The sequence below is a fragment of the Coregonus lavaretus genome (assembly GCF_964263955.1).
Source record: "Coregonus lavaretus genome assembly, chromosome: 2".
Lineage (NCBI taxonomy): Eukaryota > Metazoa > Chordata > Actinopteri > Salmoniformes > Salmonidae > Coregonus > Coregonus lavaretus.
In genome coordinates, this window is record NC_139989.1 from 5,482,339 (window position 1) to 5,507,808 (window position 25,470).

At 41.4% G+C, this 25,470-nt stretch overlaps 2 protein-coding genes and 1 pseudogene across 3 annotated transcripts in view; 2 read left to right on the forward strand and 1 right to left on the reverse strand.

Moving 5' to 3' along the window:
- The first annotated feature begins 669 nt into the window (after positions 1 to 669).
- On the forward strand, positions 670 to 4,095 carry LOC311099905 (thioredoxin domain-containing protein 6-like; annotated as a pseudogene). Its single transcript has 5 exons — positions 670 to 699; positions 2,491 to 2,633; positions 3,144 to 3,267; positions 3,470 to 3,614; positions 3,876 to 4,095. The product of its transcript is annotated as a thioredoxin domain-containing protein 6-like (transcript).
- A 4,368-nt stretch (positions 4,096 to 8,463) lies between these two features.
- On the forward strand, positions 8,464 to 13,288 carry ggh (gamma-glutamyl hydrolase (conjugase, folylpolygammaglutamyl hydrolase)). The gene is made up of 9 exons (XM_084146302.1): positions 8,464 to 8,910; positions 9,280 to 9,388; positions 9,563 to 9,613; positions 9,723 to 9,807; positions 9,923 to 10,061; positions 10,269 to 10,375; positions 10,474 to 10,564; positions 10,687 to 10,821; positions 11,026 to 13,288. The coding sequence occupies exons 1-9, from the start codon at positions 8,823 to 8,825 to the stop codon at positions 11,142 to 11,144; spliced, it is 924 nt and encodes a 307-aa protein (XP_084002428.1). The 5' UTR covers positions 8,464 to 8,822; the 3' UTR covers positions 11,145 to 13,288.
- The window catches only part of LOC311104449 (A-type potassium channel modulatory protein DPP6-like), a gene marked incomplete at its 5' end in the record, with an annotated part of 187,995 nt that continues 175,072 nt past the window's right edge, over positions 12,548 to 25,470 (reverse strand). Inside the window, 9 exons of the mRNA XM_084146287.1 lie at positions 12,548 to 15,655; positions 18,068 to 18,141; positions 18,234 to 18,306; positions 18,461 to 18,519; positions 19,020 to 19,119; positions 20,183 to 20,237; positions 23,977 to 24,171; positions 25,041 to 25,110; positions 25,281 to 25,379. Of these exons, the coding sequence (XP_084002413.1) occupies positions 15,506 to 15,655; positions 18,068 to 18,141; positions 18,234 to 18,306; positions 18,461 to 18,519; positions 19,020 to 19,119; positions 20,183 to 20,237; positions 23,977 to 24,171; positions 25,041 to 25,110; positions 25,281 to 25,379 (875 nt within the window). The 3' untranslated portion in view covers positions 12,548 to 15,505. The remainder of the gene's footprint in view (positions 15,656 to 18,067; positions 18,142 to 18,233; positions 18,307 to 18,460; positions 18,520 to 19,019; positions 19,120 to 20,182; positions 20,238 to 23,976; positions 24,172 to 25,040; positions 25,111 to 25,280; positions 25,380 to 25,470) is intronic.

The window sequence follows — 25,470 nt, forward strand, 5'->3', positions numbered from 1 at the left end:
CTATATGATTTACCTATAATTTCTCTTCATATGACAAGGATTAAAAAGGATTTGCCAGTAGATTGTCGACTTGATTCATGATGATGACTGCTAGCTAAGATTTTGAAAGTATGATGTTGACATGACCAGTCCAATCAAAGCTACTGTAGATAGAACGTGATTTGATGTAATTTTATCTGTGGCCAATGACCTTGAGCCTTCTTGGATGGGCACTTCTAATGTAACTCTTATGGCAGTACCCAAGGGGCTTGAATTGTCGAGCTCTACCCTTAGATTTGGCGTTGATGAGTGACAGAACACTGAGCCAATCACGACGCAACTAGAGAACATTACCAACCCCTACGCTCCGTATTTTCCGCTGGCTGCCCTACCACCACAGAAAGCACTGAGCTAGGCTGAAACACCTGCATTTTGGTGCTGCCTTACTCAAGAAAGCAAAAAAGAGACCATGTTTGTATGCAGCTTTATTAACTCAATGATTATATATATTTGTTTACAAACTGATATGTGACACGTATTAATGCCAGAATAAAATGCAAAACAGGAACTCAAAACAGGTGGGGCTCTGCCCACTGCTGATATCCATGTTTGTCATTAGAGATGTCTACCAGAGAAGGTGTGGGTCATGCAAGACTGTTCAGAACATCTTCAGAAAATTGGGGAGCGAATATGGAGATCACCTGTTTCCACTTCACAGTGGTAATGGCTTTTTCAGCTTCAGTCACCATCTGATTCTGATCCTGGTGCACTTTTGATACCCCAATTGGTAACCCTGCATTAAAACTAACCCTAGCCCAAAATAATTCCTGCCTGTGTGTGGTCGGTCCATGATCCAGACCCAAGTACCAGACCAGTAGCCTGGACCTAGATCTAAGTGCCATTTTGCCAGACATCACAAATAGATCTGGGACGAGGCTGGAGTTTATTGTCAACACCTGCGTTGTGTTCATTTGGCCATACTGTACAACTGAAAATATTTGTTAAAGTTTTGCAACAGAAAACTGAAAAAAGGGTGTTTCCAGGAAGTCCCTCCATGTGTTTTCTTCCCTTTGGTGTGCAATGAAAGAACACAACTTCCGTGTGGGCCTCTGGAGATCAATACCCTTTTCGAAAAGGAAACTGCAGTAAATTGTAGTAAGTGTCCTGTTTAACTCACTTTCAGGGGGAGGCCGACTGTTCACTTAAAGGGAAATGTTAACCGGTCTTCTTTTTCTACTCTGTAAGTATTGTGCTGTATAACAGCATCATAATATTGTCATGTCATAATGTCATGATCTTATATCACTGAGAGTCAAGTTACAGACAGTGTCATTTTTCGTGCATCGGAACAGTTTGACAGGTGTTATGACATATGACATGTCACTTACCCACTTAGGCTGTGTTAGGACACCTGTCATAACCGTGTCATAACCATGAGAAATGTCAAAAAATGTCCTGATGTTTGTTAGTGACATGCTATTTTGACATTTGTGCACAGAGTAAACCTTTCATTTGGCTTTGTGGCCTGCTCTGCTGTTTCAGGGTGGTACACACGTGTCAATATTAAGAGGAGTCAATGGGCCTCTTCTACAAAAAACTGTGTTCGAACTGGTGGATCAAGAGAAGAAGAAGCAAAAACTGGGTTCAAAATATGTACTGTACCTGAAGTAAGTGGTTCCTAACATTGTCAGCAGTAAGGGGTATGCAGTCTGGTATAGTGATTTGCATTTTGTACCCACCACCAAACTTTCAAATAGGTCCAAGGACTTTTCTTAGTGGACTACCATCAAGCAAGAAAGAAGCCTCCCTCCAGCCAGTCAAAATGACAACATAGAAATTAAAGGTAGGCCTATGTCACCAATTTCACTGCTTGAATGCTGCTACATCGGTCTCCTTACTTTACGGACATATTAGAGTTTTGAGCTTTTCATGATATGACATGGTTTGGGTATGTTTGAATGGTGGGGATTTGAGGAAGTATTTTCTGTGTGTAATTATTAGATCATGGTACATACCATGTGGCCATCATAAAGCCAGATGCTGTAGCAGGAGGTCAAGTGGAAGGAATCATACAAAAAGTAAGGTGGTTACCTCTTAGTGCTTCACATTGAATTCTTACAATATCTCCTGTTCATGTTATTGCATTTGACTTGAATAATTATATAATGGCCGCATGTAAATCACAAATGTGTTGTTTGTACATAGATGCTGGTTTTTCAATTGTAGCAGAGGAGGAGAGGGTATTGGATGAAGAGCAGATTCATGCTTTTTATAAGTAGAAAGCTGGAGAGGTGAATGAAAGCAAGACAAAGAACATTACTTCTTACTATGCTGCACCTGTGACAAGAATGAGACTTCAGTTTACACAGTTGTATCACCCAATTGTATCCAGGTACCCTTGAGCAGAAGGTTTAGTTTAACAACAAGAAGAAAAAAACATAAGTAATGAAAAAAGAAAATATACTTGACAATTTACACAATCTGACTACAGTGATTTTATTCTTCTTCTAGCCAGCGTTTGTGAAGGCCATGTCTAGTGGGCCTGTCCACGCCCTGATTCTGTCCAAGGAAGATAATGTGGGTGAAAGAGAGTCTACATCATTGAGAGCCATCATACATCCTGAACACGCTGAGCTCATCCAGCCAAAGAAAAAGTTTGGATTCTCACTGCAGTTTGTAGAGTATAATATAATATAATAATATGCCATTTAGCAGACGCTTTTATCCAAAGCGACTTACAGTCATGCGTGCATACATTTTTGTGTATGGGTGGTCCCGGGGATCGAACCCACTACCTTGGCGTTACAAGCGCCGTGCTCTACCAGATGAGCTACAGAGGACCAAGAACCATTATACATGCATAATGCACGATGGTACCACGTCAGGCGGACTTGAGGGGTTAGATCAAACGTACCAGAAATCATCTAACATTTCCTTGTATCTCTTTCTCTTAAACTTCTGAATGTTAGCCAGTTTGACATGATCTAGTTTGTTTTTGTAAAATCTTTCAAATTAGCTTATTTTGAAGTACAAAGATACATCCCCTGAAAGGTAACAACTGGGGAACACTTCATTTGGATAGTCATAGTTCATTTCATATTATTTATGTATGTTAAATTAACCATCTCACTTATCTCGCCACTGTAATTGTGCTTCATTCCTAGTCTGCGAGCCCAGTTTGCCATCGACAATGTGACCATCAACCAGCTTCATGGCAGCTCCACTCCCGATGAGGCTCTGCGCACACACTGGCTGTGATCAAACCTGAATCTACACAAGAACACAAAGGTACAGTACCTGGGTCTCTGTCCTGACTTAATGGTTATTTATCATTATGGATAGATGGTTGTTGCAGATTATTTCACTTTGAATGTATTTGAAGTTCCTCTACAACAGATAAACTTACAAATGGTTGTTTTAAAGAGAAAGTATTGTTTCTGTAATGACATTGAATGTCAATGAAAATGGTGTTTTTTTATCTTTATTTTAGATACCATTATGAATCGAATTAAAGAGGCTGGGTTTAGCATTTCACAAGTGAAAGATACAAAGCTGACACGAGAGATGGCAGAGGAGTTCTACAAAGATCACAATGGGAAGGACTTCTTCAATCACCTGTTTGACTACATGTCACGGTGACATGAACCACAATCATTTGAGTTTATGGTTTAATTGCTAGAATGAAGCTGTTCAGTCTTGACCAAGGTTGGGATCTATTCCATTTCAGGAGATTAATTGAAATTCTTATTAAATAATTTAAAAGTGACATTTATTTTAAATGAGAAATTTGAATTTCGATTAACTTCCTGAATTGTTCGAATTGAAATGGAATTGACCCCAACCCTGGTCTTAACACAACATCAGCTTTAACGGATGAATTGATGTGTCTTTTGTAGAGGTCCATCCATCATGATGATCCTGAGAAAATAAAATGCTATCGCAGAATGGAGAGAGATGATGGGGCCTGCCGATCCTGAACAGGCCAAGCAAGCCAAATCCAACTCTCTGCGTGCACAGTTTGCCAAGAGCATCTTTGAGAATGCCGTGCACGGCTTGTGCAATGTCCAGCACGCCATGGACAATATCAAGTTCATTTTTGTGGATATAACCTCATAAAACCTGGAAAACCGATAGGTGTACCACAGCTTCATAATGCCTATGAGTGAGGAAGCTTTAACATTTTATTGAATTGAGGGTTGCAGGGCACCTAGAGGTACAGTATTGTGTGAGATGTTTCCAATAATAAAACACACAGTGAGCCTACTATAAATCAAATAACATTTTATTGAAGTGGAGGTGTTGTTTCCTACCTTCACCACCTGGGGGAGACCTGTCAGGAAGTCCAGGACCCAGTTGCACAGAGCGTTTTTCAGACCCAGGACCCCGAGCTTAATGATGAGCTTGGAGGGTACTATGGTGTTGAATGCTGAGCTATAGTCAATGAACAGCATTCTTACATAGGTATTCATCTTGTCCAGATGGGATAGGGCAGTGTGCAGTGCGATGGTGATTGCATCGTCTGTGGATCTATTGGGGCGGTAAGCAAATTGAAGTGGGTCTAGGGTGTCAGGTAAGGTAGTGGTGATATGATCCTTGACTAGTCTCAAAGCACTTCATGATGACAGAAGTGAGTGCTACGGGCGATAGTCATTTAGTTCAGTTACCTTTGCTTTCTTGGGTACAGGAACAATGGTGGACATCCTGAAGCATGTGGGGACAGCAGACTGGGATAGGGAGAGATTGAATATGTCCGTAAACACTCCAGCCTGTCACACCCTGATCTGTTTCACCTGTCTTTGTGCTTGTCTCCACCCCCACCAGGTGTCTCCCATTTTCCCCAATTATCCCCTGTGTATTTATACCTGCGTTTTCTGTTTGTCTGTTGCCAGTTCGTCTTGTCCCGTCAAGTCCTACCAGCGTGTTCCCAGTGCTCTAGTTTTTCCTAGTCTTCCCAGTTTTGACCTTTCTGCCTGTCCTGACTCTGATCCTGCCTGCCGTCCTGTACCTGTCTGACTCTGATTTGGATTACGACTCTTTGCCTGCCTTGACTTACCTTTTGCCTGCCCCTTGTTCAGTAATAAACTCTGAGACTCGTACTATCTGCCTCCTGTGTCTGCATCTGGGTTTTAGCCTGAGCCATGATACCAGCCAACTGGTCTGCGCATGCTCTGAGGACACAGCTAGGGATGCCGTCTGGGGGGGCAGCCTTTTGAGGGTTAACACGCTTAAATGTCTTACTCGCGTCAGCCACAGAGAAGGAGAGCCCACAGTCCTTGGTAGCTGGCCATGTCGGTGGCACTGTGTTATCCTCAAAGTGGGCGAAAAAGGTGTTTTAGCTTATTCGTAAGCAAGACTGGTTGTCCCTTTGTAGTCCGTCATTGTCTGTAGACCCTGCCACATACGTCTCGTGTCTGAGCCGTTGAATTGCTACTCCACTTTGTCTCCGTACTGACGTTTTGCCTGTTTGATTGCCTTATGGAGGGAATAACTACACTGTTTGTATTCGGTCATATTCCCAGTCACCTTGCCATGGTTAAATGCGGTGGTTTGCGCTTTCAGTTTTGTGCGAATGCTGCCATCTATCCACGGTTTCTGGTTTGGGTAGGTTTTAATAGTCACAGTGGGTACAACATCTCCTATACATTTCCTGATAAACTCAGTCACCGTATTCGTCGATATTATTCTCAGAGGCTACCCAGAACATATCTCAGTCCGCGTGATCAAAACAATCTTGAAGCATGGATTCCAATTGGTCAGACCAGTGTTGAATAGTCCGTAGCACAGGTACTTCCTGTTTGAGTTTCTGCCTATAGGAAGGGAGGAGCAAAATGGAGTCGTGATCAGATTTGCCTTGTAGGCATTTTGAGAAGTTGAGTAGCAGTGGTCCAGTGTTTTCTCAGAGCGAGTGCTACAGTCAATGTGTTGGTAGAACTTCGGTAGTGTTTTCCTCAGATTAGCTTTGTTAAAATCCCCGGCTACAATAAATGCGGCCTCAGGATATGTGGTTTCCAGTTTGCACAGAGTCGTGGTATCGGCTTGAGTGGGAATATACATGGCTGTGACTATAACCGAAGAGAATTCTCTTGGGAGGTAATATGGTCGGCATTTGATTATGGTATTCTAGGTCGGGTGAACAAAAGGACTTGAGTTTCTGTATGTTTTCACAATCACACCATGAGTAGTAAATCATGAAATATACCCCCCCCGGCCTTCTTCCCAGAGAGATCTTTATTTCTGTCTGCGCAATGAACTGAGAACCCAACTGGCTGTACGGACTCAGACAGTATATCCAGAGAGAGCCATGTTTCCGTGAAACAGAGTGTGTTACAATCCCTGATGTCTCTCTGGAAGGAGGTCCTCGCCATGAGCTCGTCAACTTTATTATCCAGAGACTGAACATTAACAAGTAATATACTTGGAAGCGGTGGGTGGTGTGCGCGTCTCCTGAGTCGGACTGGGAGTCCACTCCGAATACCTCTTCTCCTCCGGCGGTGTTTTGGATCAGCCTCTGGAATCAGTTAAATTGCCCTTGGGGGTACGAACAAAGGATCCAATTTGTATTCCTGGTCATGATGCTGGTAATGCTGGTGAGTTACCGCCGCTCTTATATCCCAAAGTTATTTCCGAATTGTATGGGCTAATAATGTAAGAAATAACACATAAAAAACAAAATACTGCAAAGTTGCTTAGGAGCTAGCATGGCTGCCTTATCTGTCGGCACCATCTTGCACATAAATGAGAGAACACCTCACTCTGACCATTTTACTCGCCCTAGCATAGCTGATTAGGCTGTTTTCATGTTATCCAGAGCGTTGGTGACTGTAACTGTGCTGCTGGCAACAATTGAATTCCGCTTTTTTTTGCAGACGTTTACTGACACCGGCGTATTCGACGGGTGTTGAGCGTTCGTAAATTCATCAGTTATTCTGCGCTCTGGCACACGACTCAGACAAGAGTGCTCTGAAATCGGAGAAGATAGCCAGAATTAACAATTTTCCATTGAAACGCACAATGACTATACCACTTAGCTAAGAATTATGTGAATAATCAAGTCAATAAATGTTGATAGTTAGTTAGATAGCAGATAGTTAATATACTGCCTGGCAAGTTCGATGTATTAGTAGCCAACTAACGTTAGGTAACTAGCTAACATACCGGTACATACTGCTGTAATGCTATGCGGTTCGTAAGGATAGCGTAGCTAACAAATTGTCAGCCAACGTAACGTAACTTATTTGAAAAGTCCTGACTTTATTACATTGCTCAACATTTTCTTAACATTTGTCATAATTAGTTAAAGCAATGAATTTGTGTCCGCTGTAGTCGGACTCGCCATTTTCTTCAACTCTGAAAACGTTTTGAAGCCACGCCCATCTTCGGAAGAATTGCATTATGGGCCCTAAAAGCATTTTGGCGAATTTAGTACGACATCCGGGAACTTTTGGCATACTAACTATATCCATATTATGATCAATAAGCATACTATATACTCAATTCACGTCACAAATAGTACGCTTAGTGCGGTTAGTATGAGTATTCGAACACAGCTTGTGTTTCCCCCGTTCAATGCGTCATGAGCTTTATGCATCCTGCTCTACGCACCTCTAAGAAATGAACACCTGAGGGCGCCAAATACTTAATACTGTGGGAGATTTTTCATCTCCGCCAACAGAAACACTTTTTATCCTTATTATTTAAAAACAAAAACAAATGGATGAAGAATGGATGCATTTATCTAATCCCTCCAATCATAGTGGATGTATAAATTTAAAAATGCTTTGTCATTTTTGTTCCTCATATCATAACATTGTGGATGCCTGTCTGAAGACACGTTGTACAGAAACTGCTGGACATGCCACACTTTTTTTGTTCAATTTTCAGGTATTCTATAGAATAGCCGTTCATATTTGAGATTAGCTGATGCATACAGTCCAATTATTATATCTAATGTACAGTCCAATCACAGTTGGCTGGTGGCACCTTACTTGGGGAGGGGCTCATAGTAATGGCTGGAATGGAGTAAATTGAATAGTATCAAACACATCACACACATGGTTACCATGTGTTTGATACCATTCCATTCACTCCATTCCAGACATTATTATGAGCCGTCCTCCCCTCACCAGCCGCCTGTGGGTCATATCTTATTTTTATTTTCAATTCACCAACACTTTAGAACAATGAAATATATTGTTGTTTTACATTTTTATTAAATTTCAATGTGATCAAGGTTCAGGGGCACTTTCATCAAAGATAGTAGAGAAAAAACAAAAACCTCTCCTCTACAGTTTGAGCTTTTATTTTGAAGGCTGAAAACGGGCATTTCGATTTTATTAAGCTGCAAGGAAAAACATGGGAAACTTTTCGTAGGTTGTGGCCTTTTCTCATTTGATTAAAAAACATCCTCCCACCCGCGCTCCTTCGTCTCCTCAAAACCCATTGGATGAGTAAGCCAAAGGTCCCACCCCTCTGACCTTCTCCAATGGGTTTTGAGAAGGACGCCAGGAGTATGCAATTGAAATCTTCCTCTATTTTGAATTTGTGAGTGTAGTGTTAGATGGAAGGGTATATATATATATACATTTTTTTTTTCCCCAAGCAAAATATAAGGGAGTTGTACTCCAGTCTAGTAGGTGGCGGTAATGCAACAAATTGGATGCCAACCGCCGTTAAACCTCATTGAAGAAGAAGAGATCCTCCTCATGAGAAGCATAAACTGTATGCAACCTATAGATATGTCATAGGTTTCAGTGTCATCACCATCAAGTCCTCTTTAGACGGAGAAGCTCGTTCCAATTTTTAACAAGAAACATTTGATCCACATGTGGAAACACGTTTAGAAAATGAGCAATTTTGCCCTACTGTTTTGTTTTGCTTTCTCAACTTTGTCTTTGTGCACAACGCTGAAGAGGAACGACGAGCCTATTATTGGTGAGATTCTGCATCACATGACTAAGAAACTAAAGCGTTACATAATGTATTTATTATAAATTGTTACCTGTATCATTAACACTGCCTAATAGATGATTATGTGAGTTTAGAATGTTGCATATCTAGTTCGACCTCTTTAAAGTCCAATCTGATAATAAATACAGAAACCATAGCTACAATTAGTCCTCAGAATGATGGGTACTATTCTCTATTATAAATGTAACCCATTCAGAGTAGGCCTAAGGTACAGGTTATTCTTCAAAATCAAAGGAATATTTTATTACATATTGTAGCTTTACTGAAAATACGTTGAAACTTTATTCAACTCCTTGTAACTCACTTTCTAAACTGTATCTGCGATTTCCTAAGGTGTTTTGGCGCAGGAGGTACACTCGCCTCGACCACAGAAGGCGTCTTATATAGCCGCATCCTATGTCAAGTTCCTGGAGTCTGCTGGAGCAAGAGTCGTCCCTGTGATGTAAGCTTCATGTAGATTGATAATGTACTATAACGTTAGTTGAGCACTTAACAGCTTTTCAAATATTGTTATGAATATCTCATAAAATTGGACTGAATATTAGATAGGCCAAATGTTTAATTTCCCAACTACTTTACTATGAACCCCTGACAAACTTTTCTGTGATTTCTACAGGATAAATAAGACACTGGAAGAGTACAAAACACTGTTCAACTCCATTAACGGGTAGGTGTCAACTATGCTATTTGCTGTACAAGACCAACTGTCGTGTTGTTTTTGTAATCTATATTTTAAAAATGATTTAATGATCTATATATACCCCCCCCCCCCCCAGAATACTCTACCCTGGTGGTGGTGTTAGCATCCTCACATCTGGGTATGCAAACGCTGCTAGAATATTTTACGAGCTTGCCATAGAGGTATGACATGTTCCTTTTGATACTTTCACATATTGTCTCTGGAGCTTTATTTTACCTTACCAAATATGTGGGGAAATAAACCTGTTCTTATTGGGAAAAAATATTGACTTTTTAGGCCAACTCAAGGGGTGACTATTTCCCTGTATGGGGCACGTGTCTTGGATTTGAGGAATTGACGTACCTGACCAGTGGAAAGATGCTTCTGTCCCACACCAACACCAGTGGAGTGGCATTGCCACTGGTTTTTACTAATGGTATGTTGTACCTGTACTTGCGTGTAACACCATGTTATCATACAGACATAAGAGAAAAGCATCACTCATCAGATTTGACCAGAATTACATTACCCAAATGATCACAAATGGAACAGGTACACTTATCCAAATGCTGCAAGAATGCACACAGTCTCACCAAAACAATAATCTGCAACTTGAAGTAATGTGAAATTATTACACTTTCAGGATCAAGAGAGAGTAGGCTGTTCAAGGGCTTCCCAGCAGAGATCCTGGATGCCCTGGCCTCTGAGCCAATCACTGCAAACTCCCATGGATGGAGTCTCACTCTGGCGGTATTTGCATTGTGTCTGTGTACAATCACCAAGTGATAGGCTTTTATGTATCCTCTGTAGCATTAATTGTGAACTATTCGTGCAACATTGCAATCCAGACATATAACAGCAATGCAGACCTTAGGAAGTTCTACAAAGTCCTGACCACAAGCAGTGATGGGAAAACGGAGTTTGTGTCAACTATGGAAGGTAAAGCACATTCATTGTTCTAACTTAGCAAACAGTAGTGTATATACAGTAACTTAAAAAAAACGGGAAAATGTACTCACATAAGATGACATTCATTGATAGGTTAATTGTTTTCTCTGTAGCATATGGTTTCCCCATCTATGGAACCCAGTGGCACCCTGAAAAGAATGCATTTGAAATGACAGAGCCGTACATTCCACACACTCCATTGGCTGTGAAGACCACTTTCTTCATGGCCGATTTCTTTGTCAATGAAGGTAGTTATTACAGTAATGTGTTGCAAAATGTCACTGAATCTTTTGTATGTTTGTCTCAATATGTAGCGTGATGTTATTGTAAAAGGGAGAGTTCTTGAATGTACCCCCCTTGGCTGAACCATGAAGGGTGTGGTCAAGATCGAACTCCACCTGTTACAATATGTTTCAACCACTAATCTAAGCCACTGCTTTTTTCATTAACAGCTAGAAAAAACTTTCACAAATTTCAGGATGAAGAGGTGGAGAAGAGGGCAGTGATATATAACTACAATCCTGTGTACACTGGAATCAAGTCTGCCTTTGAACAAGTATATTACTTTTGATATAGAGGGGTCGTTCCACAAAATCAGTGCCTTTTGATATTTTAAGTAGAAATTGTGCACAAATATTGAATTTTAAAAGCCTGTTATATTTACATTTACATTTACATTTTTGTCATTTAGCAGACGCTCTTATCCAGAGCGACTTACAGGAGCAAGTAGGGTTAAGTGCCTTGCTCAAGGGCACATCGACATATTTTTTACCTAGTAGGCTCGGGGATTAGAAACAGCGACCTTTCGGTTACTGGCACAACGCTCTTACCCACTAAGCTACCTGTCGCCCAATATATTAATTGGAAGTGCCCTTTAAATGGAAAATTCAATATATATGATTTTTTTATATGAATAAAGACTTGCTAAAGTGCCAAAGATGCTATCTGTGCATGCTTTGTGACTTCTAGGAAGATTTTAACCCACTTAACCCCAACATTTCTCCAAGTTCACCATCATTGTAGGGATGTAGGGAGGAGCTGTAGGGGGACGGGCTCATTGTAATGGCTGGAATGGAATTCATGGAACGGTATCAAACATATGGAAACCACGTTTGACTCCGTTCAGTTTTTCCATTTCAGCCATTGCAGTGGGCACGTCCTCCTGTGGCTCCTCCCAACAGCCTTCACTGGACTCCACCCTTAATGACTGCTGTCTGTTTTTAATACACACACTTACACAAACACCAGGCCCCTCCCAAACCCCCTGCTCTGTCTCCCTCCACCCCTTATCTCTTTTAATTTTTTCCTTACATCAGGGGTGAAATCATCCCCATATCTTCAAGTCCCAGGCCAATAGACTTGCTTGATCATTGGAGGACTGAACTTAAAATTTAAATATTCTTTCTTTCTTTTTCCTGGTTGTTGGTTTAAGGTTGTGCACTGGAAAAAGTTCAGTTTCATTCGTTGACTTTCTTTAAAACATTTATTTTATTGTTCTATCACCATGATGATTTATCATGTTATTATGACAGAAAGAAACAGAGAATATCATCCTGAGAGAGAAACACACAGCAGCCATCTTTCTACTCCTCCACCCCTCCCCTCCCTTTATGATGTGCGTCCCAAAATATTCAACCTTTTATCTACGAGTATTTAATTATTAAGTTGTATGTATGTATCCGCCATCCTGTAGCTCAGTTGGTAAAGCATGGCGCTTGCAACGCCAGGGTTGTGGGTTCGTTTCCCACAGGGGGCCAGTATGAAAAATGTATGCACTCACTAACTGTAAGTCGCTCTGGATAAGAGCGTCCGCTAAATGACTAAAATGTAATGTAATTGTAAAGCCCTAGTTATTTTGTTGCTTGACAGTCATTTAAGGTTACTAGTGATTCATTTTAAGGTTTAAAAAAACCTGTCCCACTTTTTCAAGTCAACCCTGTTAAGTGAACTGAACTCTTGTTTTAATGGTGATTATTATTTTTTAAATGAGACATTGAACATCTCAGTCAAATCAGTGTAAAAGCAGGTGAGCTGGTTCTATTATTTTAACCCATTTTCTGGTGTTTTGTGGTGGAAAACTGAGCGGGTCGAGCATAACACTTCAACCCTGTTACCAATAGATAAGACAGGCTAGAAAGGTTTTAACAATACGTTTATTTTGTTGAAGCTTGAATTCAATTGCCCCTCCGTTGCACACAACAAGCTTCCATTCCCTCTGTCACTAAGGGATTTATGGCTGATTTTAAGATGAAGTCGTCAACCCTGTTACTTTATTTGGCACTTACTATAGTCATTGTTTAAATTTAACCTCTTGATGGGAAAATGTGTTTAAGTTGAACATGTGCTCTTTATGACAATGTTAAAATAGGTGAAATAACATCTCACCAAGTTATACTACTCAAAAGGCACCTAATTTGTGGAACGACCCAAAGTATTGTTTTTTTAAAATGGTACTGATATAAAACTACAATCCTGTCTACACTAGAATCAAGTCTGCCTTTGAACAATAGATTCCTTTTTATGGAGTATTGTTTTTTTGTGAGTATGTACTATTACATCTTTATTTCAATAATTGTAATTATATTTTTGCGGCAACATTTAATGATTTACATTTCTGTAAATTAAAAGCTGGATGTTTGATTTGTATATTTTGGTTAGAGGTTTTGAAAAGTTAAAGTAGGCTAACTGAGAACAGTAAAGTTGTTCGTATGACTATGGTCGTCTTATGTTTTTGAACAAACCTAAAAGCATATTTTCTTACATTATCCAACAAGACAGTTGGTTGATTTGTGTAGCTTGAGGATTAAAAATGTTTTTAATATGAAGCACAATTCAAAACAGAGAACATTCACAATTGTGCAACAAGAACCAAAATAAATAAACTACAAAGAGTACGACAATAAAATACTTTTTCTAATATTTACCCCCATGCCACATTCTGCCATGTTGCCACAGTTGTCTCTTGTACTATTTTGGGTCAATTGACAAAAGTCCATCTTCACGTTCAATCGCCAGTGTCAGAAAGTTTACCATTGCTGCTGACGATAGCAAAGTCCACTTTAAACTCAACCCAAGGACAGAAACAGGAGAACAAAAATGAATATTCAAATGTAACTTTCAAAATGCATTTATGCACAAATAACACTCAGATATTAAGAGACTAAAATGACATTTGAGTAACATTTACACATCAAGCTGACGAGACTGATCTCAATCACGATACTACTGTAAATGTAATGCCAGTATGGAACATTCAAGCTGTCAAAAATACTTTTTTGAAACAGAGCTATCAAAGATCGCATTGAGTTGCAAATTACTTGATAACATGCATTGACAAAGTAACAGGAATGAGCATTCAGATAAAATGACAAATGAAAAATGCAGACTTGTGACTCAAGAATTCAAATGATTTGAATTCCTTTGTATTTCATACTGTAAAGATTGTGATAATAATTCTAAGCTATTAATTACCTTATATACAAATGTACTACTACTACTACTTTTGGCCATAAAATACCACCAATTCTACAGTGGCACCTCAAACCCACCAATGGGTTTGAATTTTAATACTGAGAGGGGTTGGAATGCCACAACATTTACTAAAACATAACCATTTTATGTGGTCGTTAGCCAGACAAACAATTTCATTACCATTTGAACATCTGTAAAATAATGTAAGGATACATGCAACTACTGTTTACAACCATTTTGGAAATTGGTTATATTTGGAACTAGAGAAGACCATTTCTTACTTGACTCTTGATATAATGCCATACTTACTCTATGACAACATTACAAAGTGAAGGTTTAACCATCAGTAGTTGGTGCCATGGTCAATAGAACATTTCTTTACAATGAGCCATGTTGTATTTTGTTTTCACAAAAGGAGTCCATAAAAAGGACCGCTTGCTCCCAAAGTAAGGCACAGTGACTAAAATATAATATGCTTCGATTTTCAAAACGACTGGAGGAGAACAATTTGCAACAAAACCAAGACAAAGTGAATCAAGAACAAAACAAAACAGTGATTCGGTTCACATCCTTCTCACTGCCCATCTTTTCATGACATGGAAAAATGGAGACTACACCATTTAAATACATACTTGAGGCTACAAGAAGATTCCAAGATAAACTTGAACACTGCAAATACAAAGTATCGATGTCCAAAAAGGGAATGTTTTTAATGTGCTACTTGACAGAGCAACAACAGACACAAGCACAGTCCGACATGAAAGGGTCTCTTCACGATTTTCAAAATAGGAGCATTCCCTTCTCCACAGACACCCACCCCCCAGTCACTGGGCTGGAGCCAGTTTGACCCATCAGATACTACGTGGAGTCTGTATCTTCGACCACAAGTTTGTGCTATTAAGTCTCCCGTCCTCACTGACTGGTAAAGTTTGTGCTATAGAGTCTTCCCTCTCCTCACTGACTGGTAAAGTTTGTGGGTGGATTTTGATGTTCCTTTCCTCTCACCAGTCGTTTGGAATCCAAGGAGCTTGTCTTTTAAACATAGACTGACCGGAGAATAATTGGCACGACCGCCTTTTCAACACGTTCCAGATATGACGTCAGCTAGTGGTCCTTCATCGTAATGTTGTATTCATTGTGTCGATGTAAAAAAAATGGCTGCCGACGGTCGCTTGTGGAGTCGTGCTGAATCAAAAGGTGAGGAGGAGGAGAAAAACAGAGGATGAGGAGTTAAGTGAGCATCTGCAACGTGGCAGTCTCAGGGTTGATCTGCAACGCGGCAGTCTCATGGTTGATCATGCTGAAATGCAGGGGAATCCCAGAAGGTGAAAACTGAGCTAAAGAGGGTTGAAACCAAGAGATGGTTGCATATCATGTGGATTGTGGAAACCAGGTATGGGGGCTGGCATTGTGCTTAGGCGTGGACTGGAGCTCTGGTTTGGGGGGTTGGTTTTTTCTGGGCTAACCCTCTTCCTCGATCTCCTCCTCCAGTCTCTCCTCGAACACCTTGTCTGGTAGCCGGAAACACTCCTCGAAGAAGTTGACCAGCGACTGGCTGAGGTGCTGCCGTGTGGCCTCGCTGTGGATGAAATGGCCCTCGTCTGGGTAGATCTGAGGGGGAATATAACACACTGGTCACCACACATCCATTCATATTGCTCTGGATATACATGCAGCTTCATATAGACGCTATAATAAACATGTCATCATCATTATCATCATCATCATCATCAATCAAGCCCCTTCAAAGTACACTATATATATACAAAAGTATGTGAACACCCCTTCAAATTAATGGATTCGGCTATTTCAGTCACACCCGTTGCTGACAGGTGTATAAAATCGAGCACACTGCCATGCAATCTCCATAGACAATCATTGGCAGTAGAATGGCCTTACTGAAGAGCTCAGTGACTTTCAACGTGGCACCATCATAGGATGCCACCTTTCCAACAAGTCAGTTCGTAAAATGTCTGCCCTGCTAGAGCTGCCCCGGTTAACTGTAAGTGCTGTTATTGTGAAGTGGAAACATCTAGGATCAACAACGACTCAGCCGCGAAGTGGTAGGCCACACAAGCTCACAGAACGGGACTGCCAAGCGCAGCGCGTAAAAATAGTCTGTCCTCGGTTGCAACACTCACTACCGAGTTCCAAACTGCCTCTGGAAGCAACGTCAGCACAAAAACTGTTTGTCGAGAGCTTCATGAAATGGGTTTCCATGGCCAAGCAGCCGCACACAAGCCTAAGATCACCATGTGCAATGCCAAGCGTCGGCTGGAGTGGTGTAAAGCTCGCCGCCATTGGAATCTGGAGTAGTGGAAACGCATTCTCTGGAGTGATGAATCACGCTTCACCATCTGGCAGTCCGACTGACTAATCTGTGTTTAGCGGATGCCAGGAGAATGCTACCTGCCCCAATTCATAGTGCCAACTGTAAAGTTTGGTGGAGGAGGAATAATGGTCTGGGGCTGTTTGTCATGGTTCGGGCTAGGCCCCTTAGTTCCAGTGAAGTGCAATCTTAACGCTACAGCATACAATGACATTCTAGACGATTTTGTGCTTCCAACTTTGTGGCAACAGTTTGGGGAAGGCCCTTTCCTGTTTCAGCATGACAATGCCCCCGTACACAAAGCGAGGTCCATAAACAAATGGTTTGTCGAGATCTGTGTGGAAGAACTTGACTGGCCTGCACAGATCCCTGACCTCAACCCTACTAAACACCTTTGGGATGAATTGGAATGCCGACTGCGAGCCAGGCCTAATCGCCCAACATCAGTGCCTGACCTCACTAATGCTCTTGAGGCTGAATGGAAGCAAGTCCCCGCAGCAATGTTCCAACATCTAGTGGAAAGCCTTCCCAGAAGAGTGGAGGCTGTTATAGCAGCAAAAGGGGGACCAACTCCATATTAATGCCCATGATTTTGGAATGAGATGTTCGCAGGTGTCCAGATACTTTTGGTCATGTAGTGTATCAGACAACTACCAGTGGCTGACTTACTGATGAGGCTTACTCAGTCAACACACAGCAGAGCATATAAGGGGACCTATGAGGCAGCGATGACCTAAACGCTGACTTCTAAATGCTCCATATCTTAATGGGATTAGTTTACCCTGTTAAAGCATGCCTAGTAAGAGGGGAGTATAATCTCATTAAGTGAGATGGGGGGGGTGCTTTGTGAGGTCTAATCCCTCAACTGGTGTGGTATTACAGAACTCCAGCCCAAAATATACCCCCATACAAATCACCGGGATGCATTTTGGATTAGCAAATGAGCAATGTCCATTAAAATAACATCAAATTGATCAGAAATACAGTGTAGACATTGTTAATGTTGTAAATGCCTATTGTAGCTGGAAACGGCTGATTTGTAATGGAATATCTACATTGGCATACAGAGGCCCATTATCAGCAACCATCAGTCCTGTGTTCCAATGGCTAATTGATCATTAGAAAACCCTTTTGCAATTATGTTAGCACAGCTGAAAACTGTTGTGCTGATTAAAGAAGCAATAAAACTGGCCTTCTTGAGTCTAGTTGAGTATCTGGAGCATCAGCAATTGTGGGTTCAATTACAGGATCAAAATGGCCAGAAACAAATAACTTTCTTCTGAAACTCGTCAGTCTATTCTTGTTCTGAGAAATGAAGGCTGAAGATCTCGTACAACGCTGTGTACTACTCCCTTCACAGAACAGCGCAAACTGGCTCTAACCAGAATAGAAAGAAGAGTGGGAGGCCCCGGTGCACAACTGAGCAAGAGGACAAATATATTAGAGTGTCTAGTTTGAGAAACAGACGCCTCACAGGTCCTCAACTGGCAGCTTCATTAAACAGTACCCGCAAAACACCAGTCTCAACGTCAACAGTGAAGAGGCGACTCCGGGATGCTGACCAAGGCAGAGTTAGTGTATGTGCTTCCCATGACACATTATCTTGTGTGTTCCAGTTAAATTGGTGCACCTTATTGATGGTAGCCATTCTGTACATCCCATTTCTACGTGTCATTCTGTGAAGTACCTCTCACCTGTAGAGTGTAGTTTGCCTTTTCATTGATCAGCTGGGAGATGAATTTAGCTGTGTGCTGGAAATGGACTTTTTCTGGTGAGAGAAAAGGAAACCAACACATACCGTCTTATTGTTAAAAACACAAAGCATTTTATTAGGCTAGAAAGGTTTCAAGGATCTCATACCATCTGCTGTTGGATGAACAATCAGAAACTTCTTGTCTAGGAACTGTGATGCCCTGTGTGCTAGATTTGCCATCTGTAGAGAAATTACATAGATATTATTATATTATATGATATACAGTATTACATTGATATTATATTACATTCATATTCAATTACGAGCCAATAGAAAAACACAGCTCATACATGAAGTCCAAGTGAAGGCTGAATAAAGAATAAAGAAGGCATACCGCATATGCTCTTGGGTCAGGCTTGGGCATTCCAAGGTATCTCTCTGAAAAAGCTGATGCTGGAAGAGAGGTTGTCAAAAGGAATCAATTAATTAGCTCCTACCAAGGGACATAGTGGATACAAATAAGGTGGGTAAATGCTAGCACTAATAACTCTCATTTAGCATGGTATACCTCTTACATATACACCTCGTTATACCTCAATACACCATAAGAAGCAGAAAAGACTACAGACGATGTCATGTGCAGCTGTGGTTTACTTTAAAACTTCTTAACGATGAGTATTCATTCTTGTCAGGTGAGCACTCAAACACATCCATCTTTTCAGAGAGAAACCATAGTCTGAGATGAACAGTCATAAACCCCCTCACCTGCTTCTGCTGTCATTCACACTTCCATCCCAAGTATCACTGCTCTTGTAACTTTGGAAAGCACATGCTCTCTCTCTCATAGGTACCTCTCTCTGGCACCATAGTGTTGGCCTGAGAGGGGTGTCTTCACCATCATGTTGATAAGAAGCCTTTACACACACATGCGAGCACGCACACACACACCTTACCGTATAGGTCAAAGTCTGTGATGGGTGAGAGGGCTGCACCACATTTCACCGGGGAATCCTCTGCGCTTAGTAACAGACTGGTCACGTAGCCTCCATACACCTGAGAGACAGAGACAGAGACAGAGACAGAGACAGAGACAGAGACAGAGACAGAGACAGAGACAGACAGACAGACAGACAGACAGACAGACAGACAGACAGACAGACAGACAGACAGACAGACAGACAGACAGACAGACAGACAGACAGACAGACAGACAGACAGACAGACAGACAGACAGACAGACAGACAGACAGACAGACAGACAGACAGACAGACAGACAGAAAGAAAGAAAGAAAGAAAGAAAGAAAGAAAGAAAGAAAGAAAGAAAGAAAGAAAGAAAGAAAGAAAGAAAGAAAGAGAAACCCGTTGGGTTCATTTCAAGCTCAGTTTAAAGATTGAGTTTGGAGACCCAAGAGTAGTAGATCATTAGCCTGGTCACAGATCTGTTTGTGCCGTCTTGCCAACTTCTATGGTCTGGGACCAGGCTAGTTGACAATGCCCCTGATAATGAATAATATTAAATATCCCATGTCCATAACTGCAAGTTGCAGATTCCTCCATAGTTTATGTTTCCCATTGTGGATGATTAGTTCAGAATAACTTTTGGCCTTCTGGACTCTCTAGTACGTCAGCAGCCAGGAGGAGGTATGGACTTGGCCAGAGGCAACATAATTCATCTTCTCTTTATGAATATCCTCTCAGAGGTGTCAGAATCTATTAAAACTATATATATTTGGTCCAAAGGTAAATGTTGAGCTAGCACTACACATCTGATCTGTCTTTTTCAAATGTACTTTCAACACACAATTCCAGCAATACAGTACATAAGAAAAAACACACAGGGTAGGCATAAACACTGTAGCTGGCATTGACAGCTTGCACTTCAGTTGAAGAGTGTAGCTAGCAATCTTAATATACCACTCAATATGTTGATATGAATAAGCAAAGATTAAAGCGCCTCCCTAGTGATTTCTATACTTAAAACAAGGGTGGTTAGCACATCAGAGTTGGCAGATAGATACTGAACAATACAAGGGGTTCAAGTGAACATTATCCAATTCAGATGTAACTACATGCAACTAATTAACATCATAATTATCAGGAGAAAACGTCTCTTACTTTGCCGAAAGCGCCAATCCTGGTCTTGTCAACGTAGGGCTCTTTAGATATTATACTAAAATGGAAGAAATTTGATTTGGATTACTGAGTACCCCTTCCAAGTGTTTCAGCTCAGTTATTTAGCTAGCTGTCCATGTCATAGCTCATTAGCACCCGGCTGTAATACAGAAAGGAGAAAAAACGGATTTGGCGAGGTACAGGCCGGTGGAACATAACACTTAGAAAATAAAATAATTTTGCCCCACACTCTATAGCTACAGCTGCCTAAACGTTAGTTACCTAAGAGTGTGTGAATAACTTATACTTCCTTTCTACATGTCAAATCACTACACATACAGTGCCTTGCAAAAGTATTCACCCCCCTTGGCATTTTTTTCCTATTTTGTTGCATTACAACCTGTAATTTAAATGGATTTTTATTTGGATTTATACAAAATAGTCCAAATTGGTGAAGTGAAATGAAAAAAATAATTTTTTCCCAAAAATTCTAAAAAATAAATAACAGAAAAGTGGTGCGTGCATATGTATTCACCCCCTTTGCTATGAAGCCCCTAAATAAGATCTGGTGCAACCAATTACCGTCAGAAGTCACATAATTAGTTAAATAAAGTCCACCTATGTGCAATCTAAGTGTCATATGATCTGTCACATGATCTCAGTATATATACAGTGGGGGAAAAAAGTATTTAGTCAGCCACCAATTGTGCAAGTTCTCCCACTTAAAAAGATGAGAGAGGCCTGTAATTTTCATCATAGGTACACGTCAACTATGACAGACAAAATGAGAAGAAAAAAAATCCAGAAAATCACATTGTAGGATTTTTAATGAATTTATTTGCAAATTATGGTGGAAAATAAGTATTTGGTCAATAACAAAAGTTTCTCAATACTTTGTTATATACCCTTTGTTGGCAATGACACAGGTCAAACGTTTTCTGTAAGTCTTCACAAGGTTTTCACACACTGTTGCTGGTGTTTTGGCCCATTCCTCCATGCAGATCTCCTCTAGAGTAGTGATGTTTTGGGGCTGTCGCTGGGCAATACGGACTTTCAACTCCCTCCAAAGATTTTCTATGGGGTTGAGATCTGGAGACTGTCTAGGCCACTCCAGGACCTTGAAATGCTTCTTACGAAGCCACTCCTTCGTTGCCCGGGCGGTGTGTTTGGGATCATTGTCATGCTGAAAGACCCAGCCACGTTTCATCTTCAATGCCCTTGCTGATGGAAGGACGTTTTCACTCAAAATCTCACGATACATGGCCCCATTCATTCTTTCCTTTACACGGATCAGTCGTCCTGGTCCCTTTGCAGAAAGCACGATGTTTCCACCCCCATGCTTCACAGTAGGTATGGTGTTCTTTGGATGCAACTCAGCATTCTTTGTCCTCCAAACACGACGAGTTGAGTTTTTACTATTTTGGTTTCATCTGACCATATGACATTCTCCCAATCCTCTTCTGGATCATCCAAATGCACTTTAGCAAACTTCAGACGGGCCTGGACATGTACTGGCTTAAGCAGGGGGACACGTCTGGCACTGCAGGATTTGAGTCCCTGGCGGCGTAGTGTGTTACTGATGGTAGGCTTTGTTACTTTGGTCCCAGCTCTCTGCAGGTCATTCACTAGGTCCCCCCGTGTGGTTCTGGGATTTTTGCTCACCGTTCTTGTGATCATTTTGACCCCACGGGGTGAGATCTTGCGTGGAGCCCCAGATCGAGGGAGATTATCAGTGGTCTTGTATGTCTTCCATTTCCTAATAATTGCTCCCACAGTTGATTTCTTCAAACCAAGCTGCTTACCTATTGCAGATTCAGTCTTCCCAGCCTGGTGCAGGTCTACAATTTTGTTTCTGGTGTCCTTTGACAGCTCTTTGGTCTTGGCCATAGTGGAGTTTGGAGTGTGACTGTTTGAGGTTGTGGACAGGTGTCTTTTATACTGATAACAAGTTCAAACAGGTGCCATTAATTCAGGTAACGAGTGGAGGACAGAGGAGCCTCTTAAAGAAGAAGTTACAGGTCTGTGAGAGCCAGAAATCTTGCTTGTTTGTAGGTGACCAAATACTTATTTTCCACCATAATTTGCAAATAAATTCATTAAAAATCATACAATGTGATTTTCTGGATTTTTTTTCCTCAATTTGTCTGTCATAGTTGACGTGTACCTATGATGAAAATTACAGGCCTCTCTCATATTTTTTAGTGGGAGAACTTGCACAATTGGTGGCTGACTAAATACTTTTTTCCCCCACTGTATATACACCTGTTCTGAAAGGCCCCAGAGTCTGCAACACCACTAAGCAAGGGGCACCACCAAGCAAGCGGGACAATGAAGACCAAGGAGCTCTCCAAACAGGTCAGGGACAAAGTTGTGGAGAAGTACAGATCAGGGTTGGGTTATAAAAAAATATCAGAAACTTTGAACATCCCACGGAGCACCATTAAATCCATTATTAAAAAATGGAAAGAATATGGCACCACAACAAACCTGCCAAGAGATGGCCGCCCACCCAAACTCACGGACCAGGCAAGGAGGGCATTAATCAGAGAGGCAACAAAAAGACCAAAGATAACCCTGAAGGAGCTGCAAAGCTCCACAGCGGAGATTGGAGTATCTGTCCATAGGACCACTTTAAGCCGTACACTCCACAGAGCTGGCCTTTACGGAAGAGTGGCCAGAAAAAAAGCCATGGCTTAAATAAATAAATAAGCAAACATGTTTGGTGTTCGCCAAAAGGCATGTGGAAGACTCCCCAAACATATGGAAGAAGGTACTCTGGTCAGATGAGACTAAACTTGAGCTTTTTGGCCATCAAGGAAAACGCTATGTCTGGCGCAAACCCAACACCTCTCATCACCCTGAGAACACCATCCCCACAGTGAAGCATGGTGGTGGCAGCATCATGCTGTGGGGATGTTTTTCATCGGCAGGGACTGAAAAACTGGTCAGAATTTAAGGAATGATGGATGGCACTAAATACAGGGAAATTCTTGAGGGAAACCCGTTTCAGTCTTCCAGAGATTTGAGACTGGGACGGAGGTTCACCTTCCAGCAGGACAATGACCCTAAGTATACTACTAAAGCAACACTTGAGTGGTTTAAGGGGAAACATTTAAATGTCTTGGAATGGCCTAGTCAAAGCCCTGATCTCAATCCAATTGAGAATCTGTGGTATGACTTAAAGATTGCTGTACACCAGCAGAACCCATCCAAGTTGAAGGGGCTGGAGCAGTTTTGCCTTGAAGAATGGGCAAAAATCCCAGTGGCTAGATGTGCCAAACTTATAGAGACATACCCCAAGAGACTTGCAGCTGTAATTGCTGCAAAAGGTGGCTCTACAAAGTATTGACTTTGGGGTTGGGGTGAATAGTTATGCATGCTCAAGTTCTGTTTTTTTGTCTTATTTCTTGTTTGTTTCACAAAAAAAAAATATTTTGCATCTTCAAAGTGGTAGGCATGTTGTGTAAATCAAATGATACAACCCCCCCCAAAATCCATTTAAATTCCAGGTTGTAAGGCAACAAAATCAGAAAAATGCCAAGGGGGGTGAATATTTTCGCAAGCCACTGTATCCAGACCTCTGCCTATTGGCTGCTCTTCAGTTCATATGGCAGTGTTAGGGCAGTCTGTCTTGTGACAGAGAAGTCCAAGGCTGTACACTTACCATCATGGATTTAACAATGGTGGAAACTCCCTCCAGACAATTATTACACCAATCCAATGCTTTTAAATCCATGACTGCAAGTGCACCACTTAGGAGAAGGGTGGAGAATCGGGCCGCAGTTGAAGGTACTTACCTGAGGGCCTCCAGCTGGTCCCTCTCCTCAAACACCCCCAGCTTCCTCTGGACGCGGTGCAACAGGTTGGTCCCCTGGAAGCCGCTACCCCGCCCATCGAAGCGTACCACCATGGCCCCGAAGCTGCTCACCAGCACCGTGGCCCAGTCCATGTGGAACAGCTCTGATACCATCTGACCACCGGGGGTGCCGTCGCTGGTGACGAGGGAAGGAGGCATGTTTAGTCCTTATTATAACTCACCTTTCTCTCACTCTCTCTCTCTCTTTAAAATCAATAATTACACATGTACACACACACCTCTCATGGTCCCGTTTAAACTGGAGGTGATTTTATATATATACACATATATACACTACCGGTCAAAAGTTTTAGGACACCTACTCATTCAAGGGTTTTTCTTTATTGTTACTATTTTCTACATTGTAGAATAATAGTGAAGACATCAAAACTATGAAATAACACACATGGAATCATGTAGTAACCAAAAAAGTGTTAAACAAATCAAAATATATTTTATATTTGAGATTCTTCAAACAGCCACCATTTGCCTTGATGACAGCTTTGCACTCTCTCTCTCTATATATAGCAAAGATAGAGAAAAGGACGCATTGTCTTTATAGTTATAGTTAATAGTTTAACTATTTAGTTTATAGTTTAGTGCCACTTCATCCAGACGTGAGCCAGGGTGAAAAGACTAGAAACAGTGACTGAAGAATCTAGTCTAGTGTATGTTTCTCCAACCTTTAGGCAAGGGCATGGAGTCAGATGGTGTCATAGTGGAGGACAGGAGAGGAGGGTTAATTAAAGGGGGGATGGAGACCTTCTTGTTTGCAGTGTAATTACTGGTAGTGCGAAGGAGAGAGAGTTGCCACGTCGCCGCCTTAGATGAATAGCCCTGATTAAAGCACTGAGTCGGTGGGTGATTATCTCTCCAGATGAGGCAACTTGTCCTCACATGGCACGGAGGAGGTGAAGACCTCTGTGTGTCAACAGCTGATGAGAAACTGTGGAGATGGATAGCTATATGTTTTATACTAGAGCAGTTGTGTGTGTGCATACTCACACGAGGAGAAGCAGAGGATAGTGTGATGAGTCCACAAAGCTGGCAGGTTTGAGGATCTGCATCGTTAGTGCTACACAACATGAGAAAGTGATCAGTATGTGTAACAATATGATTATACTGCCACTACACAATTCTCATTTGTTCATCAGCTTCATTTTCTGTTCATCTGAAGAAAATAGACTTTAAAAGACAGATCTGCTGTTGAAATCTCCCTTAGTGTTAGAGCGGAACATAACATACTGTAATCCTCCATGGTGATCTCCTTGTATTCCACTTGGGGCATCTGCATGGAGTCCAGACTCATCCTCAGATTCTCATTGGTCTCCAGGTCAAACACCTCTGCAGTGACAAACATCATGGCCTTAGTCTATGGCTAAGGTTGCTATGGCTACCATGGTCTAAGGGCACGTAGTGTAGTGTGTTCAAAGGG

Coding starts and splice junctions, on each gene's coding strand:
- ggh (XM_084146302.1), top strand. CDS start 8,823: ATGAGCAATTTTGCCCTACTGTTTTGTTTTGCTTTCTCAACTTTGTCT. Junction 10,062..10,268: donor GCCACTGGTTTTTACTAATG/GTATGTTGTACC, acceptor TTACACTTTCAG/GATCAAGAGAGAGTAGGCTG. Junction 10,376..10,473: donor GATGGAGTCTCACTCTGGCG/GTATTTGCATTG, acceptor ATTGCAATCCAG/ACATATAACAGCAATGCAGA.